Source organism: Fukomys damarensis, unplaced genomic scaffold (genome assembly GCF_012274545.1).
Source record: "Fukomys damarensis isolate Sample0158 unplaced genomic scaffold, DMR_v1.0_HiC HiC_scaffold_16, whole genome shotgun sequence".
NCBI classification, from domain to species: Eukaryota; Metazoa; Chordata; class Mammalia; order Rodentia; family Bathyergidae; genus Fukomys; species Fukomys damarensis.
In genome coordinates this window covers 68,494,582-68,518,566 of record NW_022900928.1, presented here as the reverse complement: position 1 = coordinate 68,518,566, position 23,985 = coordinate 68,494,582, and the positions used below count along the sequence as shown (strand labels likewise).

Genomic DNA, 23,985 nt, shown 5'->3' with positions numbered 1-23,985 from the left:
TTTTTTTTTTTTTGTGTTTTTTTTTTGCAAAATTATGCCGGTGCAGAGTTTTATTAGAAAGTCATCTGCAGCACTATGCAAAGGTCGAACAAGAGGCTTAGTGAAGTCTGTGGGGTACACGGGGGCTGTCCAGAGATGAGACTCAGCTACCCGAGCAGGAGCTTTTGGGAGCAGGAGCTTTAGGAAGAAGGCTGGGGGGGCAGCATGTGCCAAGGCCCTGAGGCTGGTGGGCCCAGCACCATGAGTGTGCCCTATGATGAGGCTAGAGAAGCAGGCAAGGACCAGGAGAGGCAATACCTTGAAGAGTGAGCAGAAGACTGAAAATTTTAAGTAGCAAAGGTCCCACAGAATCAAATTTGTGAAAATAACATAGCTAACACCTTCCTGTGCATCAGACACTGAACTAAGCCCACTCAATACCCATGGAGCCTTAGTAAGACAGGTTAGTCTTATAGATGAGGAACAGAGAAGTTAAACAACTTGCCCAGAGGTGCACAGCAAGAGCCAGGATTCAAACCCAGGTTGCTGTGTTCTGAACCTGCAATAAATTCAGTGGAACCTAGTGGGAGAACATAAGTCTGAAGAGAGACAACAAGAAAGGAGCATCCTCACTTTTATCTTCATGTCTAAGCCATGTATACCACTGCATTCTGGTAGTCTGATCCCTACCCCATGCCACAAATGTCACACAGCCAAGGTCAGCAGGGCCTGTGCCACAGTGACTAAGAGATGCTTCTGAGACCTGATTGTGCTGAGCCTCTAGCCAGCCCTGCTCTACAGCCCCTGCTGGAGCTGCTGAGGGGGGCCCATGTCTGCGACCCAGCTCTCCCTTCCCCACCTGCCCTGTCCTGGGACTGCAATGCCTTGTCATTGGCACCCAACCAACCTGGGTTCGAGTTCCAGCTCTGCCAAGTTAGTCACTGTGTGACCTGGAGTAGGTCCCGTATCTGTAAAGTGGGATAATAACTGCCAACACAGGGTCACTAGAGACAATGCATATCAGGCCTGAAGACAGTGCCTGGCATAGAGTAGAAACTCCATGGATTATTAGTCATAGTATTTTCTAGCAAAATTTTCTTTGGCACTATGATGACTACCCTTGTCCTTCCTCTTATAAAGAGACCCATGACTCCACTCCTCTGGAATCTGGCACAGGATTCCAGGTCTCATTTAGCCCTATGCCCAGCACTCGCCCCCAGAGCCCTCTTTCGCCCACCCACAGTCAGACCCACCTTGTGCTCACCCATGGTCAGCCCAGCCAGCAACTTCATCTACACATCATGGCCCATTCAGAGTTTTCCTGCCCCATAAACCCTTCCTGACCATCTTTCCCAGGAAAAAGCCCTCCCACCTTTCAGTCACCAAGGAGCTAAGAATGACTTAGACCACTCCGGGCAGCAAGAGAGATAACCTTGCCTTGTGTTAGAACAGGAGATCTTGGCTCACACTCCAACTGTGCCACTTGCAAGTGGTGCAACTGTAATGTTACTCTCTGTGCCTCAGTTTCCTCATTGACAAAATGGGGACTATAATAGGTTCCACCCCCTGGGAGCTTCATGGGAGTTAAATGAGCTACCTATGCCAAGTCCAGCCTGGCACAGACTAATGGTCAGCAAATGTTAGCTCCTTTTTTTGGTACCGGGGACCAAAATCAGGACCTTGTGCTTGGGAGGCAGGTGGCGGCACCACTGAGCTAAATCCCCAGCCCAGGGTGCAAGTCTTTTAAAAACTAACATTTAAGGGCCGGGGATTTAGCTCAGTGGTTCGGTGGCCTGCCTTGCAAGTGCAAGGACCCGAGTTCAATCCCCGGTACCAAAAAAAAACAAAAAAAAAACAAAAAAACCCAAAACTTTAACATTTAAAAAAATGTAACAAAATTTCAAAGTTGTCATTAACTCTGTTTTATAGACAAAGAAGCTGAGGCCCAGAGAAGTTAGTAATTTGCTAAGTTAACATGTGGCTAGGACATAGAGGAAGCTAACTTCAAGTCCACACTATTCCCAGGACCGTATACTTTGTTTTCTTATTGCTGTCCTGTTCACAGTGACTTTCTCTAGATGGGCAGGCAATAAATCCCTAAGGAGCAGCCAGTGCAGCCAACAGGGCAGGGCAAGGAAGGGAAACCATAACATAGTCTGCCCTCAAGCCCCTTTTGCAGGCAGCAGAATCAGACTGATTTCTGACAGATGGCTGTGTGCAAGAGGGCTTTTTGTCAGGAAGCTGGGATGCTAGAACCAGATTCTAGTCGGGCACGAGTGCTCTGCAGTCTCCAACTTCAGAAAAACGTGAAGCCCCAGTTTTCCCACTAGAGGGCGCGCTTTCCCCCTTGCCCCATCCCAACTCTGTTCCCTTTAACACCTCGGACAGCGCCAAGCAGGGCGTCCAAGGCAAGCGAAGCGGGCTTCACATCAGATTCAGGCAGCTGTCAGTGGAGGGCTGTCACACACAGCTCCACCTCCACCCACCCCACCGGAGTAAGAAAGAAAGGGATGAGGAACCCAGCCTGAGCTGTAGACCAACATAAAGACAGGCTGCTTCCGAGCTCTTCCCGGCCCACATCTGCACCTCAACCTATTTCAAATTAGATTATCTGCTCACTTCTTGTCTGAGGATCTATGTACCTGCTGCAAGCCTTTCTACTTCCGCTTACCGCCCCCGCCTGTGGAGATGCCCAAGGAACCTGCTGTGACTCACTGGGGTCACGGAGCTGCAAGGCCATGGGGCCAGAAGAAGCCAGGGATGCTCGCTCCCACTCCTGGTTCCCGCATGCATCGGCGGGAGTCATCATTTAGACTTCATAATAACACGCCTTGGAATGCACACATCTGTTTTCCTGCCACTTGAGTCAGGCTGTCTGCCCACTCCACCCACGGGTGGAGCCACAGAGAAACTGTCGGGGTCACCGAGCACCTGTGAAATGTTCGGCATCTTTGTCCACAGGCGAGATGGGATGGCAGCCCACCACCTCTCCTGTCTTTCAGTAGTGGGATATGGAGATGAGTGTAAGGGAATAACAAATAGCATCTGATTAGTCACTTGCACCAACCCACATACACACACCATCCACCAGCCTGTCCCTCAAGCTCCCACAGGCCTGCTTCCTGTTCGCGGACCCCCAGCCAGAGCCTTTGCAAACCAGCATGAGCCATGTCCTTAGGACCTCTCCCTGCTCCCTGGGCCGAGCCTCTCCACAGTGATGCTCCAGGAGGCAGGGGCCTGGAGGAGCATTAGCATTCCAGGGGAAGTGGCAATGTCATTCGTAGGTCCAAGTGCTCCCTGGTGCTATTTCTTGAGGTGACAGTCTATTCTCAGGGTTGGATGAATTTCTTTAGAGTTAAATTAAAATCCCCATGAAATATTTAGTTGGCTCAGCACAGGGCTGTGTTATTGGCCTTGGAGGGCAGATTTTAGGAAAGATCCATAGTGCGGAAGGAGGGGGTTGGCAAATCACTTATGGAGAAAGTCGTGGGGCAAAGAGGGCCCAGCTGGGGACCAGACATTGCTCACCTTTGACCTCCTGTCACAGGCTCCCATTCACTGACCCTCTTGTCTCCAGAGTCAGACAGGTGCGTGTTTCAATCTCAGCTGTCACTCACCAGCTGAGCACAGTACCTCAAAGCTGAGCCTCAGTTTCCTCACCTCTGAAATGGACCAATAATTTCTGCCTCTTCACGACCTTTGTGAGGGTTACATCCAAGAACTGAACCCACCTTTTCCCACTGTAGCTAGCAAAGCTCTCTGGAAGAGCCAAAGGTGTTCAGGCCGTCTCCTCTGCCTTTCATGCTACGATCCTCTTTGGCAGGACCACTTCTTCGAAAATGTTTTTAAATGATTCCATAAAAATACAGTTATCAAAATATTTTTACAGTTTTCATGATGTAGTGACACATGGGCATTTTTACACAACAAGGACAATTAGAGGTGGGTCTAACAGTGCCACTGTGGTATGTGCCACTCAAGTTTGTGGCCCATGTTTATCATTAAAGGAAATATTTGTTTAAATTCAGAAAAAAATAGATGTCAGTTTTCCCTGCTAAGTTTATGGATTTTCTTAATGCCATCCGCAGACTCTTCGTGGGGTGTGCACCCAAGAAAACCACCCAGGGAGAGTCCCAGTTTATTAATAACACAAGGTACCATCTTTCAACCCTCATATCAGTGCACAGGTTGTGTGCAACCATCAGTACCTGGGGCTCACGCCACACTAACAGCCGTGCTGACCTTTGTCCTGTCTCCCATGCCCGAGTTCACTTCCATCTGGGCATGTTTGTATTTGCTCTTTCCTCTCCATAAATGCTCTGCCCTGGCCTTCGCTGTGCAGATCTTAACCTGGACGTCACACCGTGAGTGGACTTCCCTGAAAGGCCTTCTCATGGACTCTCCTCCTGACCCCCCTCTGAGGATGTTGCGTCTTTTCTTTACAGCAAGCATCAGGATCTAAAACTATCTTGCTAACTTATCGATTTACTTGCTGATTGTATGGAGTGTATGCTCTGAGGGGCAGGGGCCTCTTGTCTGTTTTATCCACAGATCGCCCCAGAGTCTATAGCAGTCACACAGTCAGCACTAAATAAATATTTGTTGATGGACACAATCAAATGAATGACTGCATGACCCTAAGAGGGTGGGGCTCAATTGACGTGGCTCTCTCCCCTCGGCTCTCTACTGGGGAACAACTTCAGCATAGTGTGTTTTGACTTGCCAGCTCTTCTACTTACCAGCCACATAACTGTAGGCAAGTGACTTAACATCACCATGCCTCAGCTGTGAGAATGGATATGGTGATAACTTATACTTCATAAATATGCTGTGAGGGATAAGGGAATGACTACATGAAAACTGCTTAGGACAGGGTCAGGAATATAAGAAATGCTACAGACATGTCAGTTTGTACATTTTGTTGCAACTTAAAGGATTAATTTTATTTTTAAAAAATTAATTGTTTTTAGGAAAATGCTGATTTTGAAGGCAGTGCAAATAAATCTGGTGATTGGAAAATCAGCATGTATTATATATGTCATACAGCAGTTACATATATGAAAAGAGCCAGGACAAAGAGTTTAGGTCATCGCAGGTTACACGTGTGCTGTGAACTTGCAGGAGGCTTGCTCTTAGCCTCTTCTCATCATTACTACCATAGCCACTGTCTCATCTCTGGTCCAAAGGCCCCATTCACTGATGGTACCTCCAGCCCACACGGCAGTGCAGCCACCAGCAGGCTGTGCACTAAGAGGCACTGACTTTCTACCAGTGCCCACCCACTCTGCTGGGTTCCTGTCCTTCCTGGTGGCCTGGGAGGCAGCGTGGAGTTCTGACACGTAGCAAAGCTAACTGCCCGTGTGACCTCAGACTTAAAGCCCTGATCTTTTGGTCCAGAGCTGGCACTGGGCTCACCAGGCTGGCCCTCCACCTGCCACAGGGCCAGCAGTGCCAGGCCTGCTTGGGACTTGTGGTGCATGTTCTGGCAAGCTCAGGCCAGTGGTTTCTGCTGTTGCAGGGATCTACAGTCCCACCAGCTTGAGGTACCATCTTTCATTTCCTTCCCCACTTGTCAGCCCTGTAATTAGTAATGGTGTGATTCACAGGCCTGATATTAGGACTGCTTTTGTCTGGTGAAATAAAGTATCACCAGTTGCCAGGGGCACTGCTGACAACTAAGAGAATCTCCAGAGGCTTCCTTGGGACCCCATTTCACTCCCTTCCAATGAGCCCCTCTGAGGGTTCCCTGCTCCAGTTCTGCCTCCAAGAGCAGCCCTGAGCTGCTCCTGCACCAGGCAGAAAGAGAACAATGATCTGACCAATCAGTCCCCACATGGCGGAGTATCTAGCCCTTTCCTCATTTCCGATTGCTACATGCACAAACCCAAGCAATGCCAAGGACAGCAGGGCACTTTCCCAAGGATCCTGCAGTACTTGGAGGAACAGAGCTGAGACATCACGGTCAACCTTGGACCATTTTTCCTGGCCTACCTCAGAGAGCTGCCTCTCCTTGTCAACAAGGCTATGTGTCCCTCAATAACAATAGCCTCACAGTTATTTGTCACCAAGCATGTATGACTCCCAAACAACCTCTGAGGTCAGCAGTAGTCTATGCAGAGCACAGGAGAATGGGGCCAACAAAGCCATGTAGTATTAAGTCGGGGATAATTTGGGTGGCCTATGGGAAGAGGGAGGTGTAGAGAGCAAAAGGAAGGAATCATAGGGGTGGGTGGTGATAAGGGAACTTCAGGGTGCTGGTAATGGTTTATGTCTGCACATGGACAGTGACTAGATAGGCATATGCCCTTGAGGTAGTTTCTCAAGCTGACTCATGGTAGTGCACTTTTCTGTCCTACTTCAATAAAAATGCTTTTTAAAAAACGAAGTAATCTGCCCAGGTAGAAGAGAGAAGGGCCACCACCAAACCTGAGTTGAATTACCCTGCTGACCCCATGGGGGAAAAAGCCAGAAAGAATTTGCCACAGTGGTGCACACCTGCATCCCCAGCACTCTGAGAGGCTGAGGCAGGAGGATCATAAGTTCAAGTCCATCCTGGGCAATTTAAAGAGAGCCTGCCTCAAAGCTTAAAAAGAAATTTGAAAAAGGGCTGGATGTTTGTCAGTGTGAAGGCCCTGGGTCCAATCCTTCAGCACATGAAAACACACACACACACACACACACACACACACACACTGGAAGATGCACAAGGTGTCACAGGGATGGTACTAATGGTGCTGCAGTGTGGTGACCTCACACATGCAGGAAGGTAAGTGCCGGCACAATTTATCTCCTGAGTACTCTGCTTAAATATCTGGTGGCTTACAAAGTAGGAAGGGGTGAAGTGAGCATCTGGTTGTTTAAACTGGATTTGTATTTGCATTTGGATGAAAAAAAGTCCAGCTCCCTCCTTTGGTCCAAATAGCTGAGCAGACTGAAACTCCCAGAGGAGCCAAAACTTCCTGCTGTGAACACCAGGAGCCTTGCTCCCTAATGGGAGCTGCAATCACTCTCCAGAACTTGCCAGCCCCTGCTCTAGAGGGGCTTGGAGCTCAGACAACATCTCAGATTCAACAGCAGTGCTCAGAGTGCTTTGGGTGAATGACTGTCCCCAGAATCTGGTCACAGGCCAGAGAGAAGTTAAAGGTTCTAGATTTAAATTTGCCTCTGCTCAGCTGTGTGACTTTGCACAAGTTACTTAGCCACTCTGCACTTGTTTTCTCATCAGCAAGGTATAAGTGGTTCCACTTTCTACTTCCTGGAATTGGTGTGGGGAGCAAACAAGGCCTAGGACAACTTCGTGCTTAAGAGTTTGCTAATATTTTGATGCTGGTTCTGATTTGGGGATACCGCTTCCATCCTGTTTATTCTTCTGAATGCCACAGCCTGCCTTTGCTTGGGGCAATACCACCCTGCCTGCTGGGGGTTTCAAAGGCCAAACCCCTCTCCCTGGTTTGCTCCTGCTGACACTCCTTCGTGGTCACCCAGACAGACCCCAGCTTGGACACCTCCTTCCTCACTGACCACACCCACCCAGCTCTGATCAGTCTGTGTGCCTGGCAGCTGGCCTGCCATTCTGCTGCCATCCAAGACACAGCAGGTGGCCAGGATTCTCCTGGATTTGGAAGGGATCTGCCAACAAGTCAAGAGTGCTTCTAGCAGTCCAAATCCACTGCTCTGACTCAGTGCTACCCTTTCAGAGGACTTGAGCCTTCCTTTTGTTGCCTAAATAGCAAGTGTAGACACAGCTGGGGTGGGGCTTTTCATATGCAAGCAGCCCTGTCAGAAGGGTACTTAAGAGGAAAGGTGATTCCACCACTCTGGGGAGGATGGAATGGAGCAGGCCTCTGGGTTGTCTGCCTCTGGGTCTGCCAATACTGCCATAGGCACAATGGTGCCAGCCTGGCTGTCACAGTGATGAATGGTGGAGTGTCAGGTGCTCCTGACAAGCGGTAGGACAGCAAGAAGAATAGTCAGTGAACAAGCCTTCCAGAGCATATAATGGTTTTGGCCAGGCACAGTGACTGACCTCTGAGGCCAAGCCATAGCAACAGGCACATTGAATGGCACCAGAACTTCTGTTGAAGGATGGCCAGAGAACAGAGGGAAGTGGCACATTTGGGATTCTATAAAACAGAGAGATTTATTCACAGGAAGGTGAGGGCAGGATTGGGAGCCAAAGCAGCAGGACTGGATGACTGAGGTTCCTCCAGTGGAGTGAAACATATTATGTGCTCAGGGCAGCGCTGCTCAGTAATTAGAACAGACTGTAGACCAATCCAAGTTTGAATCCTAATTCTGTCACTTATCAGCCATGAGACCTTGACGTGTTACTTAACCTCGGAGCCTCACTTTTTCTGATCTTTAAATTAGAATCAATACTACTTTCTTTTTAAGGTTAAGAATCAAAAGAGATAGTATCTGTGGAGTAACTACTGGCACTGTATCCGGAACAAGAGTACCATGCCCGTTATTATCTGCAGAGCGATTTCAATCTAAGGGACAGGTGAAAGGTCACAATGGGAGCCATAGAGCATTGGGCACAGCAATGGGAGAAGTGGGTGAGGTGACTCAGAGTCCAGATGGGCAGTCCTGGCACCTGCTCCATGATGTCCAGGGTTCTATGTCCCTTCCCCACCAACACTCATACTCAAGAAAATAAAGCCAGCAAGCTTTATCGAGTGGCTTTATTTTAAAGGTAGTTGGAATGTAAATGTATATGTGGTAGGAACTGAGTAGATACTCAGTTAAGCCAATTAAAACTTAAAGTGTGAAGGGAGGAGTGGCTGTGACTTGGAGAACAAAATGGGATGCAGAAAAGTGACCCTGGGCTCTTCCACATTGTGGGGAGAGGAAAGAGGGTCTCAGCTGCTGCAGTTCTTTCTTGAGGTCACGCTGCTGTGAGAAGCAGGGCAGGTGGCGATGCAATAGCCCAGCTGTGAGCAGTGGGAAAAGCAGAGTGGGAAGGGCGGCAGGGACTGCAGGAAGTGTGAAAGCTCCCTGGCTTCTGTGAGAGGGCAGCCTCAGTGAAAACAACTAGCTCCAGTAGCTCTAACCTGATGAATATATCAGCACATCTGGGCTACTGCCATTCGTCAAAGAGATTGTCTGAAAACCTATAACTGGTTCTCAGCATTGGGCTGTCTGTCCAGGCAGTAAGTTCTTCAGGGTCAAAGGCTATAATGATTAGTTCTTTTATACATTCCTTGATAGCTCCGTCTATCCACACTTTCATTCACATATCTAGCCATACATATGTCCACCCATCCAAATACTCAATCATCCACATACTCATGTATCCGTCCATTCATCCATATGTCCATCGATCCATTGACTGATCCACTCATCCAACCATAGATCCATCCATTCTCCTCTACCCATTTATTCAGTCATTCATATATCCATCCACCCACCCATCACCCACCCATCCATCCATCCACCCACTCATCCATCCACCCATCCATCCTTCACCCACCCATCTATCCATCCACTCATCAAACACCCATCCATTCAAGCATCCATATATTCATCCACCTATCCAACCAACCCATACTTACTCAATGCTATTATATGCCAGACATTACCAGTATAAAGATAAACAAGACAGATATATTTCCTAATCTCAGGGAACTTGCACTCTAGTGAGAGGAGACAGACAATAAATAAACTGTGTTATAATAAGCAAGATAACTTTGCATGGTAATAATTTCTTTGAAAACAATGAAACAGGGTAACGTGACAGAGGGAATAACTCCTACAGCATAGCTGAGAAAAAAACACTTCTTGAGGGAAGTAACAGACCTAGATAATGTGATGAAACAGAAGATTGGAGATTTGGGGAAACAAGCATCTGACAGAATGAAGAGCAATTGTAAAGGCACATGCTGCAAATGGGCATGCTCTGTCCAAAGGACCAAGGAAGGGCAGTTGGGATAGAGCATCACAAAGGAGCACAAGCCACGGGAGATACAGGGCCTGGTGGGTTCTTGATTAGTTCTTCCAGACTGAAGGGAAATTATGGCAGAGCATTGGGAAGTGTTTATGCTAATTTAACAGTTAAGCAAATGGTAGCCCAGGAAGATTCTAATTTAAGTTCAGGGACAGACCTTGACTTCCAACTCAAGATATATTTCCCTAAGGCAAAGACACAAGGAGACGTTCTACCACTGCTATCAACTTGTAACCTAATGAGATGTAGTTCAGACACTCCCAGCCCCTGGATGAGATTTTTGCTCTTTATGTCCCCTTTGCCTGCAGAGGGAAAGAAGAGGGGAGACAAAAACAGTGCAGCAAGTGGGTCACCAGAGTTGTGTATAACCTTGGAAGCTGCTGGTCTCCCCATCACGGGGTAAAGACAAGACACATAGTGCATCAGCTCTGCATTACTAAGTTATACTATTGAGGTCTCCAGACATGGTGTGGTGAGGAGATGCTGACCCAGGTCAGCATAGGAGTGAGGAGAGCCTGAGATAAGAAAATCACATGTTTGCAGCAGAAGTGTTCACACGTGCATGTGTTTGGGGCTTGAGGCCAGGAGAGGAGGTATAAGCAGAGCCTTCTGTGGAGAGAGGAGAAGAGGAAAGAGCTAAGAGTCACTGAGAGTCTACACAGTGCCAGGTACACTGGGTCATTCAGTTTCATATTATCATTTATATTTTGAGGATACAGACAATGGGTGTCCAAAAGGTCGAGTGACCTGTCCAAGACCACACTGCTCATCACTGGCAAAGAAAGGATGTATACTCAGAGGACAGAAGGGAGGGATGAGCCCATAAAGACAAGGTGAGCAGGGTCCTCTCATTTTACCATTACTTGTTGTTCCCAAACTTACAACTGGAGCTCAGACCTTGCTCTGTGTTCTTGCTGGTTTTCCTCACCCACCTAACCAATTTACGGTACCCATGTCATCTATGCCTCATCTCTGCCATCTAAGGCTACTCTTTTCCCATGTACTGCTAATGACTTCCCTCTCCATCTGTCATCCAAAACAGACCGGGTGTTACCCTGGACTTGTCCCTCTCACTCCCTTCCCTGCTCTATCCCCATTTAATAATCAAGCCCCATCAATTTTACCTCTGAAATACCTCTTTAATCTACTACTACCACTTGACTCTTACTGCCACAGTCATCATTCAAGTTTTCCTTTGAATTATTCAGTAGCCACCACACTGGTCTTTGCTTCCAGTTCTTTCCCACTCCATTCATTTACTAAATGCCCTGGGCACCAGGAGTTCTCAAACTCAAGCTGGATTAGGGGCCAGTGGTTCTTTAGCCATGTTGGTGATCAGTGGTTATCAAACTTGAGCATGAATTAGCAGCACTGGCAGGGCCTGTAAAATTGCTGCCTCTCTTCCCAGAGTTTCTGATAAGTAAGTCTAGATGGGGTCCCAGATTTTGGATTTCTGACAAGTTTCAGGTAATGTTGATGCCAGAGTCATACTTTGAGAACAACTGCTATAGAGTAGATTTCTATATAGAAGGTAAAATCATATCACTTCCCTCCTTAATAAAAATGTAGGGACTCCCATTCCTTTACATCGCAATCTTGACTCCTTACCACTGTCTGATAATCTTCACAAACTGGGCTGGACCTGCCTTTTCAGCAGCATCTCAAGCTACTGATGTCCCTTCAACCCATGATGCAGCCACAATGTACTACATGCATTCCTGAAATGTGTCTGGCATTCCAGATCCCAGTTTCCTCTGCCTACCACTCATTCTTTCCTGTTGCTTGTCAATTTCTGCTTGTTCATCAAGGTTAAACTTGAGTGTTGGTTCCCTCGGAGCACTGTGGTGGGTTAGAATGACCATGGGCTTTGATGTTAGAAAGCCTTGTCTTTGAATCCCAGATGAATCACTTGTTAGCTGTGTGACCTGAGTCGCCTCTCTGGGAAGTCAAAATTAACCTCCGCATCATTGTTACAAAATGTGAATAATAATATTTATCTTGTAAGATTGTTGTGCAGAGAGAAAATGATGTATAATAAATGTCTGACAGAGAGTAGGTACTCAATAAACAATAACTATAATTTTCATTAGCTCTGCTCTAAAGCCTTGCCTGGCTTCCTCCAGCTGATTGACTTCCTTTCTTCTCTGTGCTTCAGTAGAATTTAGAACATGATTCCATTTTGCATATATCTCATGCTATGATCTCATTTTATTTTTATACACTAGGCTTCATTCTTAGTAGAATAGGGGCTATTGTGTGAATAATAAAAATCAACTCTCCCAGCAGACATTTGGGCGTATGGCTTGGCAAGGCAAAGGCATCTTTTCAGGAAGAAAATCTACAGCAGGGGGACAGAGAAGATCCCCCACCATAGCACAAGTTTGGTGAGCAGAGTGAGTGCTGGATTTCAGGCCATGTTCATTCCTCGAGCAACGAGTAACCTGCAACCTGCACATATAGTTATATGTGAAGCTCTGTATAGACAGAATGCGAGTGCTGTGAAAGTAGAAACTGACTTATTCAACCTGAAACCTCAACCAATGTTAAATCAGTGCCTCTAGAGATAGGCAGTACTGGCTATGTTCAGAAAATTTATCAGCAGGATCAATAAGGTCAGAGCCCTGGGTTCAGAAATAGGATCTTACTCTTGAGGACAAGAGAAGTGAAAGAACTGGAGTTAGCAACCTCAGAAACTCAGGCATAGGGGTAATCAGAAGCTGAATTTCTAAAACTGGGTGGTGAACAAGAATGTCCTTTGGGAAGCAAGGCAAAGGAGGAATCTCTACTTGCTGAACTGGAGCTCTGGAAGGCACACACTGGTGCATAGCAAAGTCTTCATGGAACAGCCTCTCCTCACTGTATGGGGGATGGGGAGGGTATGTGGACTGGGACCAGAACATTCTTAACATTAAGATGCCACTGTTTACAGCTGCCTTTCCTACCCCTGGCCCAAATCAGTCCCCAACTGACCGTCTCTTCTGCTTAACAGCAAGCCAATCTCTTAGAGGGCTTTCAGGTGCCTTAATTAACACATTCTCATTTCCTTTGCAGACCCCATACTCCTCTCAACAGCTGGCACTCAGTGGGGAAGGTGGCAAGAATTCCTGAGAATGAGCCTTTTGACAAGTTTCCCAGGCTGCTCCAGACACCCCTGGGGTTTGGAGGAGCTCCCAGTCTGAAGCTGCTGAGACAGATTTGAACCTCCTGAACTCCAAGCCCTTCAAGATTTCTCATATCAACAACTTCAGTGGAAAATATCCATCAAAAGCACCTGTGGATGGGCAGGACTCAGGTCTTTTTCTGAATGTGACTGACCTTCACTGGGCCTCCTATTCTGTGATCCCAGGGAGGGACCAGGCTCAGCCTGCTTTATGGGACGTGAGGTCTTCAGTTGTGCATGTTCACATGTGGCACTGCAATGTCATTCCTTGGCCCTTTCCAGTGCAGGGGCTCCCTGGCATGTACCTGTCTCTACTTCCCCTACTTCCATATGACCTCATCTGTATGCTTCCAAAGACAGAACCAAATCTGATTTGTCCTTCACCCCAAACCTCTGGCATAGCAACCGACACATAGTAGATGTTAAATCACTTCTACTGACTGATCAACTGAAAGCCTGATTTTCTAAATTGTGTTGATATAAACCTGCTGAAAGAAGCTCTCCCTAGACGTATGCAAGGACTATTTAAAGCATGGTGCCTTGTGCTGTAAGATTCATGGGCATCATTTATTCATACTTTCCTGTGCTGCAGTACTGTTAGGTGTTAAAGTAGTAAACTTTCCCTCACAGGGTTGCCCATCTTCCAATAAGACTCCAATCTACTGGACCCCATTCAGAGGCCATTCTTCCTCCTGCTCTATTCCAGGATGACATAGTTTGGTATTTCTAAAACAACACTTACTCCATATGACCTTGTGCTAAAGTAATTTCTGCCAAGATCTGTTTCTACCTGGGAAGTTCCCAAAGGAAAGGGGCTCAGGTTCAAAGTCCTATCATGTCCAGATTTAGCCACTCAGAGGTCTGTTTCCTTAGTCTGTAAAAAAGAAGGTGGTAATAATGACATATACTTTCCCAATAAAGGAGTTGAGGACATAAGAGTCATCCAAGTGCCCCTCTCAAACTGGATACTCAGAGCCACCCTATTTATTGCTATTGTTCTGGACCAGCCCATTTTTTCCTCTCTATTTTCTTAGTTAGCAGATGCAGAGACAGGAAAACTTGGCCAAAACTATTCTCTATGACAGCCACCAGTCCTCATATATTCCTCTGTCACAGCAGGAAGAACATGAGATCGGGGTTGGAATAGGCTGTGAGTCTGGGCTCTAGCCATGTGCTGTGTGTCTGAATTTGGGCTAATTACCAAACCTTCCATATTGTCATGGAGGGTTATTATGGGGTAGTAATCCCTGTCTCACAGCTCTATAAGGAGTTCATGGAACAGGGATCAAACAGCTCCTACCTAGTATCTGCTCTTGTCAGGAGCTACCAGTCCCTATCCCTTCTACTCTGTTCCCTCCTTGTGACTCAGCTTTGAACCAAGAAGAGCCGTAACCAAGCATATGGAGAAGTGATGAGCTCATTCTGATCCTGACAATGTCAAGGGAGACAGAGGAAGGAGATCTGGGAGCTCAGCACAGAGCCCTCCACTGAAAGCAAGCAATAGCCAGGTAGGGGGTGGCAGGCTGTTGTCTGGAGGCCCTGCTGCAATTTTCTGGGGAGTGTGCCTTCCACTGGGGAGTGGGACGCAGGCTGGAGTGTCCAGGGCAGGGGTGGAAGCCCATTCAGTTGTTTTAGAAGAAAGAGGAGGTGCTGCAGTCATGAAATTGCTTTTATTGGCATTTTATCAGGTGGGTGATGGGACTGAGTGACCGCATAGAACATTTAGAGAATGCAAAGTGAGACAGTGTTGTGAAGGGAGGGATGGTTAAAAGAGGGACAGCAAGGATAGTTGTGGCCTAAGACACAGTCCAGGGCTCTGATCTTTTTATTCTGAACTACAATGCCTGGGAACAATACACCAGAGTAGATGGATTTCCTCCCTTTCCAGGTCTCAGCAGGTTGCAAACAGAGGTCAGACCTGGCACACATCCCTTGGGAAGCCTTTCTAGGAAGGACTTCATTGAGAGCTGAACAGCTCATTCCCCCACCACTGAGAGGCAAGATGACCTTAACACATGCTAACAAGTCTACATCAAAGGGAAGCTCCCCCTTCTAAACAGGTCCTGAAGACCTAAATGCTACTGTCTTCCTCTCCTGGGCACCCTCACTGTCACCGTCTGAATTCAAATCCATCCCATCCTCCTGGATCCCTAATGAGTAGTGAACATATAAACTTAGATCTGGTCTTCCTACCTCTAATCCAACCCCCTCACTTGGCAGAGTAACCTCCTAGAACCAAAGTCCACTATGAGCCTTTCTTTCTGAACAGATGAACCACCTACTCTTTGAGAGCTCCCACTAGCCTTTTAGACATAGCTTACATGTCCTCCTATTACATGAACCCCATCATGGTTGGTCTCTGACCAAAGCCCTGTTCCTTCTGCACCTTCTCATGTTCAGTTCTGGCACTGCACATGGTATATATCTCAGCACCCATCACCACACCCAGAATATCCTTTTCTACCAAGACGATGATTCCTGATCCTCAATTCAGTTGTTCTTTCTACCCAGGTGATACATTCCAAGACACCCAGTGGACGCATGAGACAGTACCTAATACTGAACCTTGCAATCTAATGCCCTTTCATGAACCATGGCCATGACTTTTGTAGTTTAGAGATGCAAAAACAAAACTAGCACAAATTTCCTTCTTCTCAATTTCATGCATGGAGAATTCATTCAAACCATAGATCTTAAGAACTATAGAATGCAGTATGTTTCCACTTATTAAAAAAATTTACCTTTTCACTTAATGAAGTGTACTGTGACTTCTCTTTGGCATATCTGAATTGCCAGCATCACCACTCTTGGCATCTTGGGCCCTTATTAAGTAAAATAAGAGTTGTTGGCATATAAACACTGCCACACCAGGCAGTCAATCTATTAACCCACCCAGTTGTTAAGTGACTGACAGTGGGTAATATACACAGTGTGATTACACTAGATAAAGGGATAATTCATATCCTACATAGATGGATTGAGACTGTGCAAAATTTTATGCTACTACCTCCCTGGCACACAATATAAAACTTATGCATTGTTTATTTATGGAGTTTTTCATCTAATATTTTCAGATCATGTTTTACTGTGGGTAACTGAAATCACAGAAATCAAAACTCTAGATCAGGGCTGACTTCTGTACTCCACTCATTAGTGAGTTCCTGGTTCCGGCCCTTCCCTGGTTCTGTACTATATATTGTTCATGATTGATCCCTGCCACTCACTACTCATGAGACTTTCAACAAGTTCTTTAACTGCTTTGGAACTGGCCCATAGGAAGCATTTAATAAATGCCAGACATCACCATCATCATCTTTTTTACTTCTCCTCCTTCCTCCCCCTCTTCCTTTTCGTCTTCTTTATTGTAACCATTATTACTATAGTATGTGTTTCACTTTACAGTAATTCCTGGTTTACCTGTCTGCCTCTTTCAAGTAGATCTTGAACTCTCTGTAGGCAACTCCTACACCAAACTGGGCTTGTCAGAAGGTAGGCACTTTGATGGAGGAATGAATGAACACATTGCTGAGTTATAACTGAAACTCATTTCTTCTTTATATGTTCTAGAAAATAATCCTTCATGAGAACGGTAAAGACCTTACTGAATGTCACATATGGAAAGAGTTGAACACTCAGTTTCTTTTTTTTTAAAGAAAGCTGAATAGAATTCTATGACCTATTTGTAGTTACAATAGTCTCTGGCTTCAAGGTGAAAAGTGATCCCAGGGGACTAGTTTTAATTTTTTTTTTCCAGCAAAATGTCTCTGGACAACTTTCCCAGTGGATTGAGGCCATAGACAGCCACCTTACCAGGTCTCTGGCAAATTCCTTTCCCAGGAGGGGAAATGGAATGAAGCATTTCAGCTTCATTTACACTTAATTCATCAAAATGTCATTGGTAAGAGCTATTTGATGTCCAAGGCTTATGAGCCTTGAATCTAAGCCTTCCAAAGCCCTTTTCTCTTTGAGGCTAAATGTGCTATTCTACCAACACGGAGTTGAATGTCAACAGGGCACTTTGTTCTGAATTGTGAAGCTAGAGGAGGCTCTATCTCTTGAATGTACTTTCCTTTCTCCCAAGCTCACTGTGACCAGAACAAAGTTAATCCACATCTGAGAGCCTCCCAAACAGACATCCTTCTCATTTATCTTACTTAGGCACAGCCTAGGAAGGGGTGAGTGTCCACTTGGCCACTTTTATATGAATTCTCTTGCTTTGGCTCCAATCACACTCCTCCCTTTAATGGGAATGTAATCTACACTAAAAGGTTCACTCTCTCATCATCTTCATGTACATGTGGGGAACAGGCTTGAATGACCTTCCAGAACTGTGATGTGTCTCTACACACCATTATGGCACACAGATACCAGGCTGAGCCTCAAGGCCTTTCACCTAAGACAACCCCATGTCTCTCTTTACTTCATATTACTTGGACATACAAGCAGCTGTTATTTCCTTGAAACTTTCCAGAGACAAAGATTTGGTGGTCAGCCCCAAGCCCCTTGTTGGTGGTTCTCCTTCATATCAAGCCCACATCTCTGCTGCTGCAGTCTTAGCTGCACTGCCCTGGCTCTTTGTCCAGGGGACCTGGGTGAGCCCTGTACATGCACGCACACACTGGCACATCCTCTCCATTCTCCAAGTAACACATGTGCTGCCTGAGTGAAGACTCCAAAGAGCCACCTGTGCCTGCAGGATGACTCTGGAGTCCTTGGCCCAGAGACACTAGCTCTGGCTCCTAGGCTTCTAGGAAGGCTACTCAGATTTGCTCCAGTGCAATGAAAACGGGTTTTCACTCTCAGTTTCTGATAGCGGTTGACTTCATTTTATTCTTTGCAGCAGAACACATAACCATAAACAAGAAGAGGGACACTGAGAACAGCTTGATGTGCCTGAAAGGGCCTAATAATAGTTACTCATGGCCCATGCCAGCTTATTCTCATCCCTGGGTTTGCTTGGCCATGAGGATTTCCTCTCAAGAATCCAAGTAACTCCCTGGGAAGATGGCTCATCACCAACTGCTTTCCTTTGATCCACAAAGGAAAGACTCCATCCTCACTGCAGGGAGGCTCAGCAGGCTCTGTCACTGTCTTGATGGCCGAGGTCATGTCACCATGGCACTCCAACTTGTGCTGGCCTGGCCCACTGTATCTGTTCTTGCTAACCCTTCATGTTGCTTTAAATCACTTCTACTGAGATGAGAGCATATGCAGGACTCTGGATTCTCCTGCCTGTCTGTGCTTACCCAGCTACAGGCTGGGCAGGGGTCATGGGTGGGTTCACACCTACCCACTGGATCTGCCTGCATGGTCAGCCTTGCACTTTGAGCCCTATCTTTGTTACCTTGGACCAACTTTCTTGGAAGATGTCAGAGGGTCCTGTTGCACACCCCAGAAGTGTGGGGAAGTGATGGCTTGCAGCATGAAATTTAACCACTGAGAGATGGACTCACGGATGCTAGCTAGTCTCCCTCCCTACTGTGGAATGCTGGGTGAGCCAACAGTTTCACTGGCCCTGGGCAGATGGAACAATCAGCTGTGCTTGGTACAAAGCTTTTATGGCCAGCATGCTAACACATTGCCTCTCATGTGCTTTGCCCCTTGCCTGTCATTCTCCCCTCACTTCTCCTTCCTTGGAACTCTAATCCCTGATTTAGCATGTAACCTTTGACCTTGACCTGTTTTCCTGGGAACCCAACCTAAGACAGTTCTTATACTTTCTGGATGCCAAATACTCTGTTGTGTGTGTAAATGTCACTTTAAGTCTTTACAAAAAGTTATTTGTAGTTGAACAATGGAACCTTGAGGAGACAGGTAGAAAGGATAGATTAACTTGCCTAAAAACAGATTATAAGTACCGAAGTGAGACAGACAAGGGCTGGCTCAGAGCTTACTAGCTGTGTGAACTGCACCAGGCCACTTAGTCACTAGACCATCCATTTCCTCATCTGCATAAGGGAAGGATTTAGATTGATGACCTCTAAGGCCTTGTCCAATGTGGACATTCAGTAGCCCCAACTGTCTCATGGGGTGCCCTATGCTGTTACTGTGCTAGAATTTTCTAGCACAGCCTAGAGAAGGAGTCCTAGAGGATGGATCCAGGCTGAGACTACTATAGTCCTTGGGGAACATCTTGGCAGATATCAAAGTTTTACCAAGGGAAGATAGGCCCCCAGCATCTCCCAGTCCCACTCAGGGACAACCCCAGCGGCATTTGTACAGGCTTCTGCCTGACAGGCTCTCCCCTCTTCTCCAGGTAGCTCCTACCCCCTTTTTAGAAAGCAGCCCAAATATCCTTCTCCAAAGGGAAGCCTTACTCCCTCTATTCAGCTCTCTAGAATGGACCCTCTCCCTCTATACTCTGGTAACTCCTGCACTCTGTCACCCTTGCACATAACAGTTTGCAAGTGTATATAAATATGATCATTCATTACCGTCCTGCTTCCCAGGATGGAAGAGCCATGAAGACAATGTGCATGTTTATTTTTTTTCCTATTTATCTCTAATATCTACAAGAGTAGAAGATGTTCAATAAGTAGTTATTGAATTAATAGGTTAATTAGTTAATTAAGACCCTATCTCCAAGTCTTGTTGAGATCAAAGCAGTAGTATTTTTGCTTGAAAGATGAGCCGGGGTGAATTTTAACATCCCTGTCTGATCGCCCAACTCACTCAGCATGTAACTGCATGTCCTTGAGTCCTGGGCTCCTCTCCCTCTCCTGCCAGCCCCTGTCACAGCTCATTAGGAGGCTAATAAGGACATGACTGTGCATTGACTCCACCATCCCTGAAGCCATCCTGCCAGGCACCAGGCAGCCAGAGGGGGCTGAAATACCAGGCTCAAGGTGATGCAGTGGTGAGAAGGTAAGGAAAGCCTGTCATTTTGTATTCTTATGGCTAACTGCTGGGCTGAGCCCTCATAGTGGAATCCCAACAGGAAGAATATTCCAGGAGGAGGTCTGGGACTGCACAAAAAAGCATCAAGTCCTTTTTGCAGAAGCACATGCATCGCTATGAGGTAGGTTCCAGTCTCAAAGATTACAAGGGGCCCCTGCTGCAGCTTTGATGCCCATCCCTACCCTCTGTCAGATTCTTCCCAGGTTCCCTAGGCTTTCTGTTGACCTATAAGCCCCACATTTGCCAGTCTCCTTTGCAAAGAAGGCCTCATCTCTGAGCCAGCTCCCCTTGGGCACCAGTCACTCCAGGCACTTCACAATTCCCTGAACAAGGCTTGCTATTTTACCCCCCAGTGTCACTGCAGATGTCATCTGAGACACCAGGCAAACTCCTAAGTGACCTCCATCCTTCAGCTCCCAAATGCCTCTCCTACAGCTCTCATCTACACAGAGTGTATTGTCAAGGATTGCTTATTTAAAATCCCAAGTAATATTTGCACCCTTGAAGACCTGGATTTTAGAATGTTATCTCCTATTCCAAGTTTGGTACATCTAAGGGATTAAAAGCATTACAGTCATAGTTTGCTTAAAGATGGGGATATGTTCTCAGAAATTAGTTGGTAGGCAATTTTGTTGTGATGTAAACAGAGTATATGTACACAATAGCATCACTAAGCGATACAATCTATGAGACCACTGTCATATATGCAGATCACTGATCTAAATTCCATTATGCAGCACGTGGTTGCAACTGAATAAACAAGGGGATCTGGGCATTAATCCCAGCCGGGTCTTGTATTAACTGTCTGGCTCTGGACAAGCCAGCCATAAACTCTGTGAGCTTCAGACTGCTCATTTGTAAAGTGGGGTTAGCAAGTGGCCAAAAAGTATATTTACAGAGGACTGGAGATAGTGCTTGGAAAGCACCTTGTGCATCAGGAGGCTTGGAGGCTGCAGGAGTTCCTCTGAGCTTGAATGCACAGAGGGAAGGAGGCTGTTCAAGATCATACTAAGAACCAAGTCTGTGCACTCCACACTGGGTCTTCATTACCTGTCCTGACCATTGGAACTCAGTTGTAGAAACATGGACGGTGAGTTAGCAATGCTTTAATTAATTTTTACAGTTGTTAATAGTGTATACAAGGAAAACAAGAGACTGCCCTCTGGAAGAACTTTTCATGTGTTTATTCTAACCTGACAGAAGACTGACATCCTAAGATGCTCACCTGCATTTTAATCAAGTCTCCATATTCACCCAGGAAATCTGCAGCACATCCAAGTGCACTTTGGCCCTTGGTCTATAAAAGGACATTAGTGACAGCAGAGGATAATACAAGAAGTAACAAAATAACCATCACTGTGACCGACTCCTCTGACAGTTGATCCATTTCCCTGATATTTAATCACATCTCCCTTGACAGTATCTCTCAAGCATCAAAGTCAGCTGATGCAGGTGTGTTCTACTTTCCCAGGGCCTGTCCAAGCTCTGCTGGGATGGGGTAGTAGTGGTGAGCAATAAAAATCATCAGAACAAACAAAAAGCATCTGGATTATCATAAAATAGAGGCCACACTTCGGCATCCATGTTAATGTGTCCAAGTTAATGACTTACTCCAGGCCAGGACTGGGAGAGCCATGGGCAGAGATCATGGGGTCTTGTTTATCAAAGCACATTCCAGTGCCTGGCTCCATGCCAGTTCCCTAAAGTTTTGTGGAATGAATGGACAAATAAATGAAAAAGGCATGAATGAGGGAGCATGTCAATGTAAGTCTCATGAGCATACAGCAGAACTTTACACCCTCCCACTGCCCTCCCAGTCCATGCACATGTGCAGGTCATGTCCTCTCCTTACCCGAGCAATCAGCTCCCCGACCATGCCTGTCCAGGTGCCATTGGCCTCCGGCACACCATACACACCATCCCCGACCAGGTGGATCTTGTAGTTGAACCGAAGGATCTCCGCCAGCTCCTTGAGCATGTCCACGCAGAAGCCTTCAAAGCGATCATTGCCTTCCATCTCTTGGTGGTTCCCCTTCAGCATTAAATATGGGTTTTCCTGCAGCAAAACTGGGCAGCTGTCATTCTCATCTTAGCTCTGGCATCTCGTCACACAGGACAGGGAGGGCCCATTGGATTGTGGAAGGTGAGGACAAGATGGGGCCTGAGTAATGGCAATGAGCAGCACCCCCTCCTCAAAGTGTTCCTTCCTGGTGCTTCTCTAACCAGCAACACACAATGGCACCCACTGTGCAGAGGGTCAAGATGAAGCCCTCCTCACTATTCAAGAACATCACATCCTCCCTCTCCCTCTCCCTCCCCTTTCTGCTTATTTCCTAGACCTACTTCTGGGCAATATAGCAGACCTGAGGATGCTTACAGTATACCAGGGTAGGTAAGAACATGAACGACTGTGACCCAAGGCAGAGTGCCAGGAAGGCGGCAGGTGGTGAGCTGTCTAGAGAAGGCTAAAGAGGAGGTGGGATCCACACTGGGCTCTGGAGGACAGCACGACACTGACAGATGGAAGGGACAGGAATGAAGGGCAACAGGGGCAGGAGAAAGGCACGACTGGGGCATAATTCCAGGCAAGAAGGAATGTGGCCCACTCACAGCCCTTCTTGGATTCTCCACTTTAGCTGGAGAATGGGTGGTGACGGAGGAGAAATTTAGAAGGATGAATTAGGCTCCACATAGGCCTCTGTGACAGGATGAGGCAATTGCAAATTACATAAGACAGAGCATCTTGGATCCCCTAAGAAGAGAGGAAGCATGGGGGCCAGGCTGGTCCTTCTCTTGGTGCTAAGTGGCACTGAGTGATAAGCTGCAAGTGGCTCAGCCTAGACTGGAGAGAGCTGGAAGGGAGGGAGTAACAGACACAGGAAAGAGCCAGCTTGATGACTGGTTGAGTGTTGGGTGCAGAGGACAGAGACCCAGATCCTTGGCATCTGGGTAAATGACTGAGAATGGCATCATCATCCTTGTCCTGGGTGGCTTTGGAGGGAAGAATTGGAATATGTTGGATTTGGCATGGTAGCAAGCTATTCCTGAGGAGATCACTGACAGGGTATTTAACATGTGAGATAAGGTTAAAAGGGGGACAGAGTCTGGGAGGCCTTTGTACAGAGGTGAAGACAGGAGATGAACAATGTGTGACACCATTGAGGGGGAAGAACTGAGACAAGATAGAAGTCTGTGGAGGGAATATGATTTTTGAGAGCACAATGCATGGCCAGGGAAGTAGAGGGGAAAGGAGTTTGAAGAAGGTAGCCATCGCCAGAGACCAAGCAGGGCTATGAGAGGTCAGCTGGATCATGGGTCATGTGATCTTCTGAGGGCAGAGGCAGCAGGGGTGCAACTGGATTCTATAAGGACCAGGGAGTGATGAGAACATGCAGGAGCACATGGACCAGCATCTGAAGAAGCTGGGAGATGGAGAGAGCAAGATAGCACAGCAAAGGGCAGATCCCTTCCAAAAACAGGATGGGAGGGTCCCCATAGGTGTTCCTGGACCCGATCCTACGAAGGACAGCAGGGGATAGGTGGTATGGCAGTGATGCTGTTTAGGAGGGAAGATACTGGAGTACATCTGTAGCTAGGCAGCAAGGAATCCTTGCAAAAGGAGAGGATAGAGAAGGCAGAAAGGGGGGCGTGTAGGGCAAAGCAAGGTACAGGAAACGGTGATGGACACAGAGCCCAGGGTGTGTGAGGCTGGGAAGGAATCTGGGGGTAAGGTACAGAGTATGGACACAGATGACTCAGAGAGGAGGTACACCCACGCCAGCCCTCAAGGTGGTACCAAAGGTGGGGCAGGAAGGCAGGACTGAAGGCTTGGTGTGTGAAAGGGTCCGACAGAATTGCACAGCAGAAAAGAGGGAGAGAACAGAGCTGAGCACAGATGACTGCCAAGGTTTATTTGAAGGCAGGACAAATGCAGATTGGCAGTAAGGAGCAGGGATCACAGTGGAGACAGGTATGAAGGGAGGTGGCTGTGCATCATGGTGGA

At 47.0% G+C, this 23,985-nt stretch overlaps 1 protein-coding gene across 3 annotated transcripts in view; it reads right to left on the bottom strand.

The window, feature by feature from the left end:
• The window catches only part of Grik4 (glutamate ionotropic receptor kainate type subunit 4), a 308,759-nt gene that overhangs the window by 47,201 nt on the left and 237,573 nt on the right, over positions 1-23,985 (bottom strand). For 2 of the 3 annotated variants that reach the window (XR_004517486.1, XR_004517487.1), the window contains exon 14: positions 21,835-22,049. Coding sequence is in view for 1 of the 3 variants with exons in the window: in XM_033764389.1 (XP_033620280.1) it covers positions 21,835-22,038 (204 nt within the window). In the remaining 2 variants the exon portion in view is untranslated. The remainder of the gene's footprint in view (positions 1-21,834; positions 22,050-23,985) is intronic. The other variant, XM_033764389.1, reaches the window with a different exon arrangement.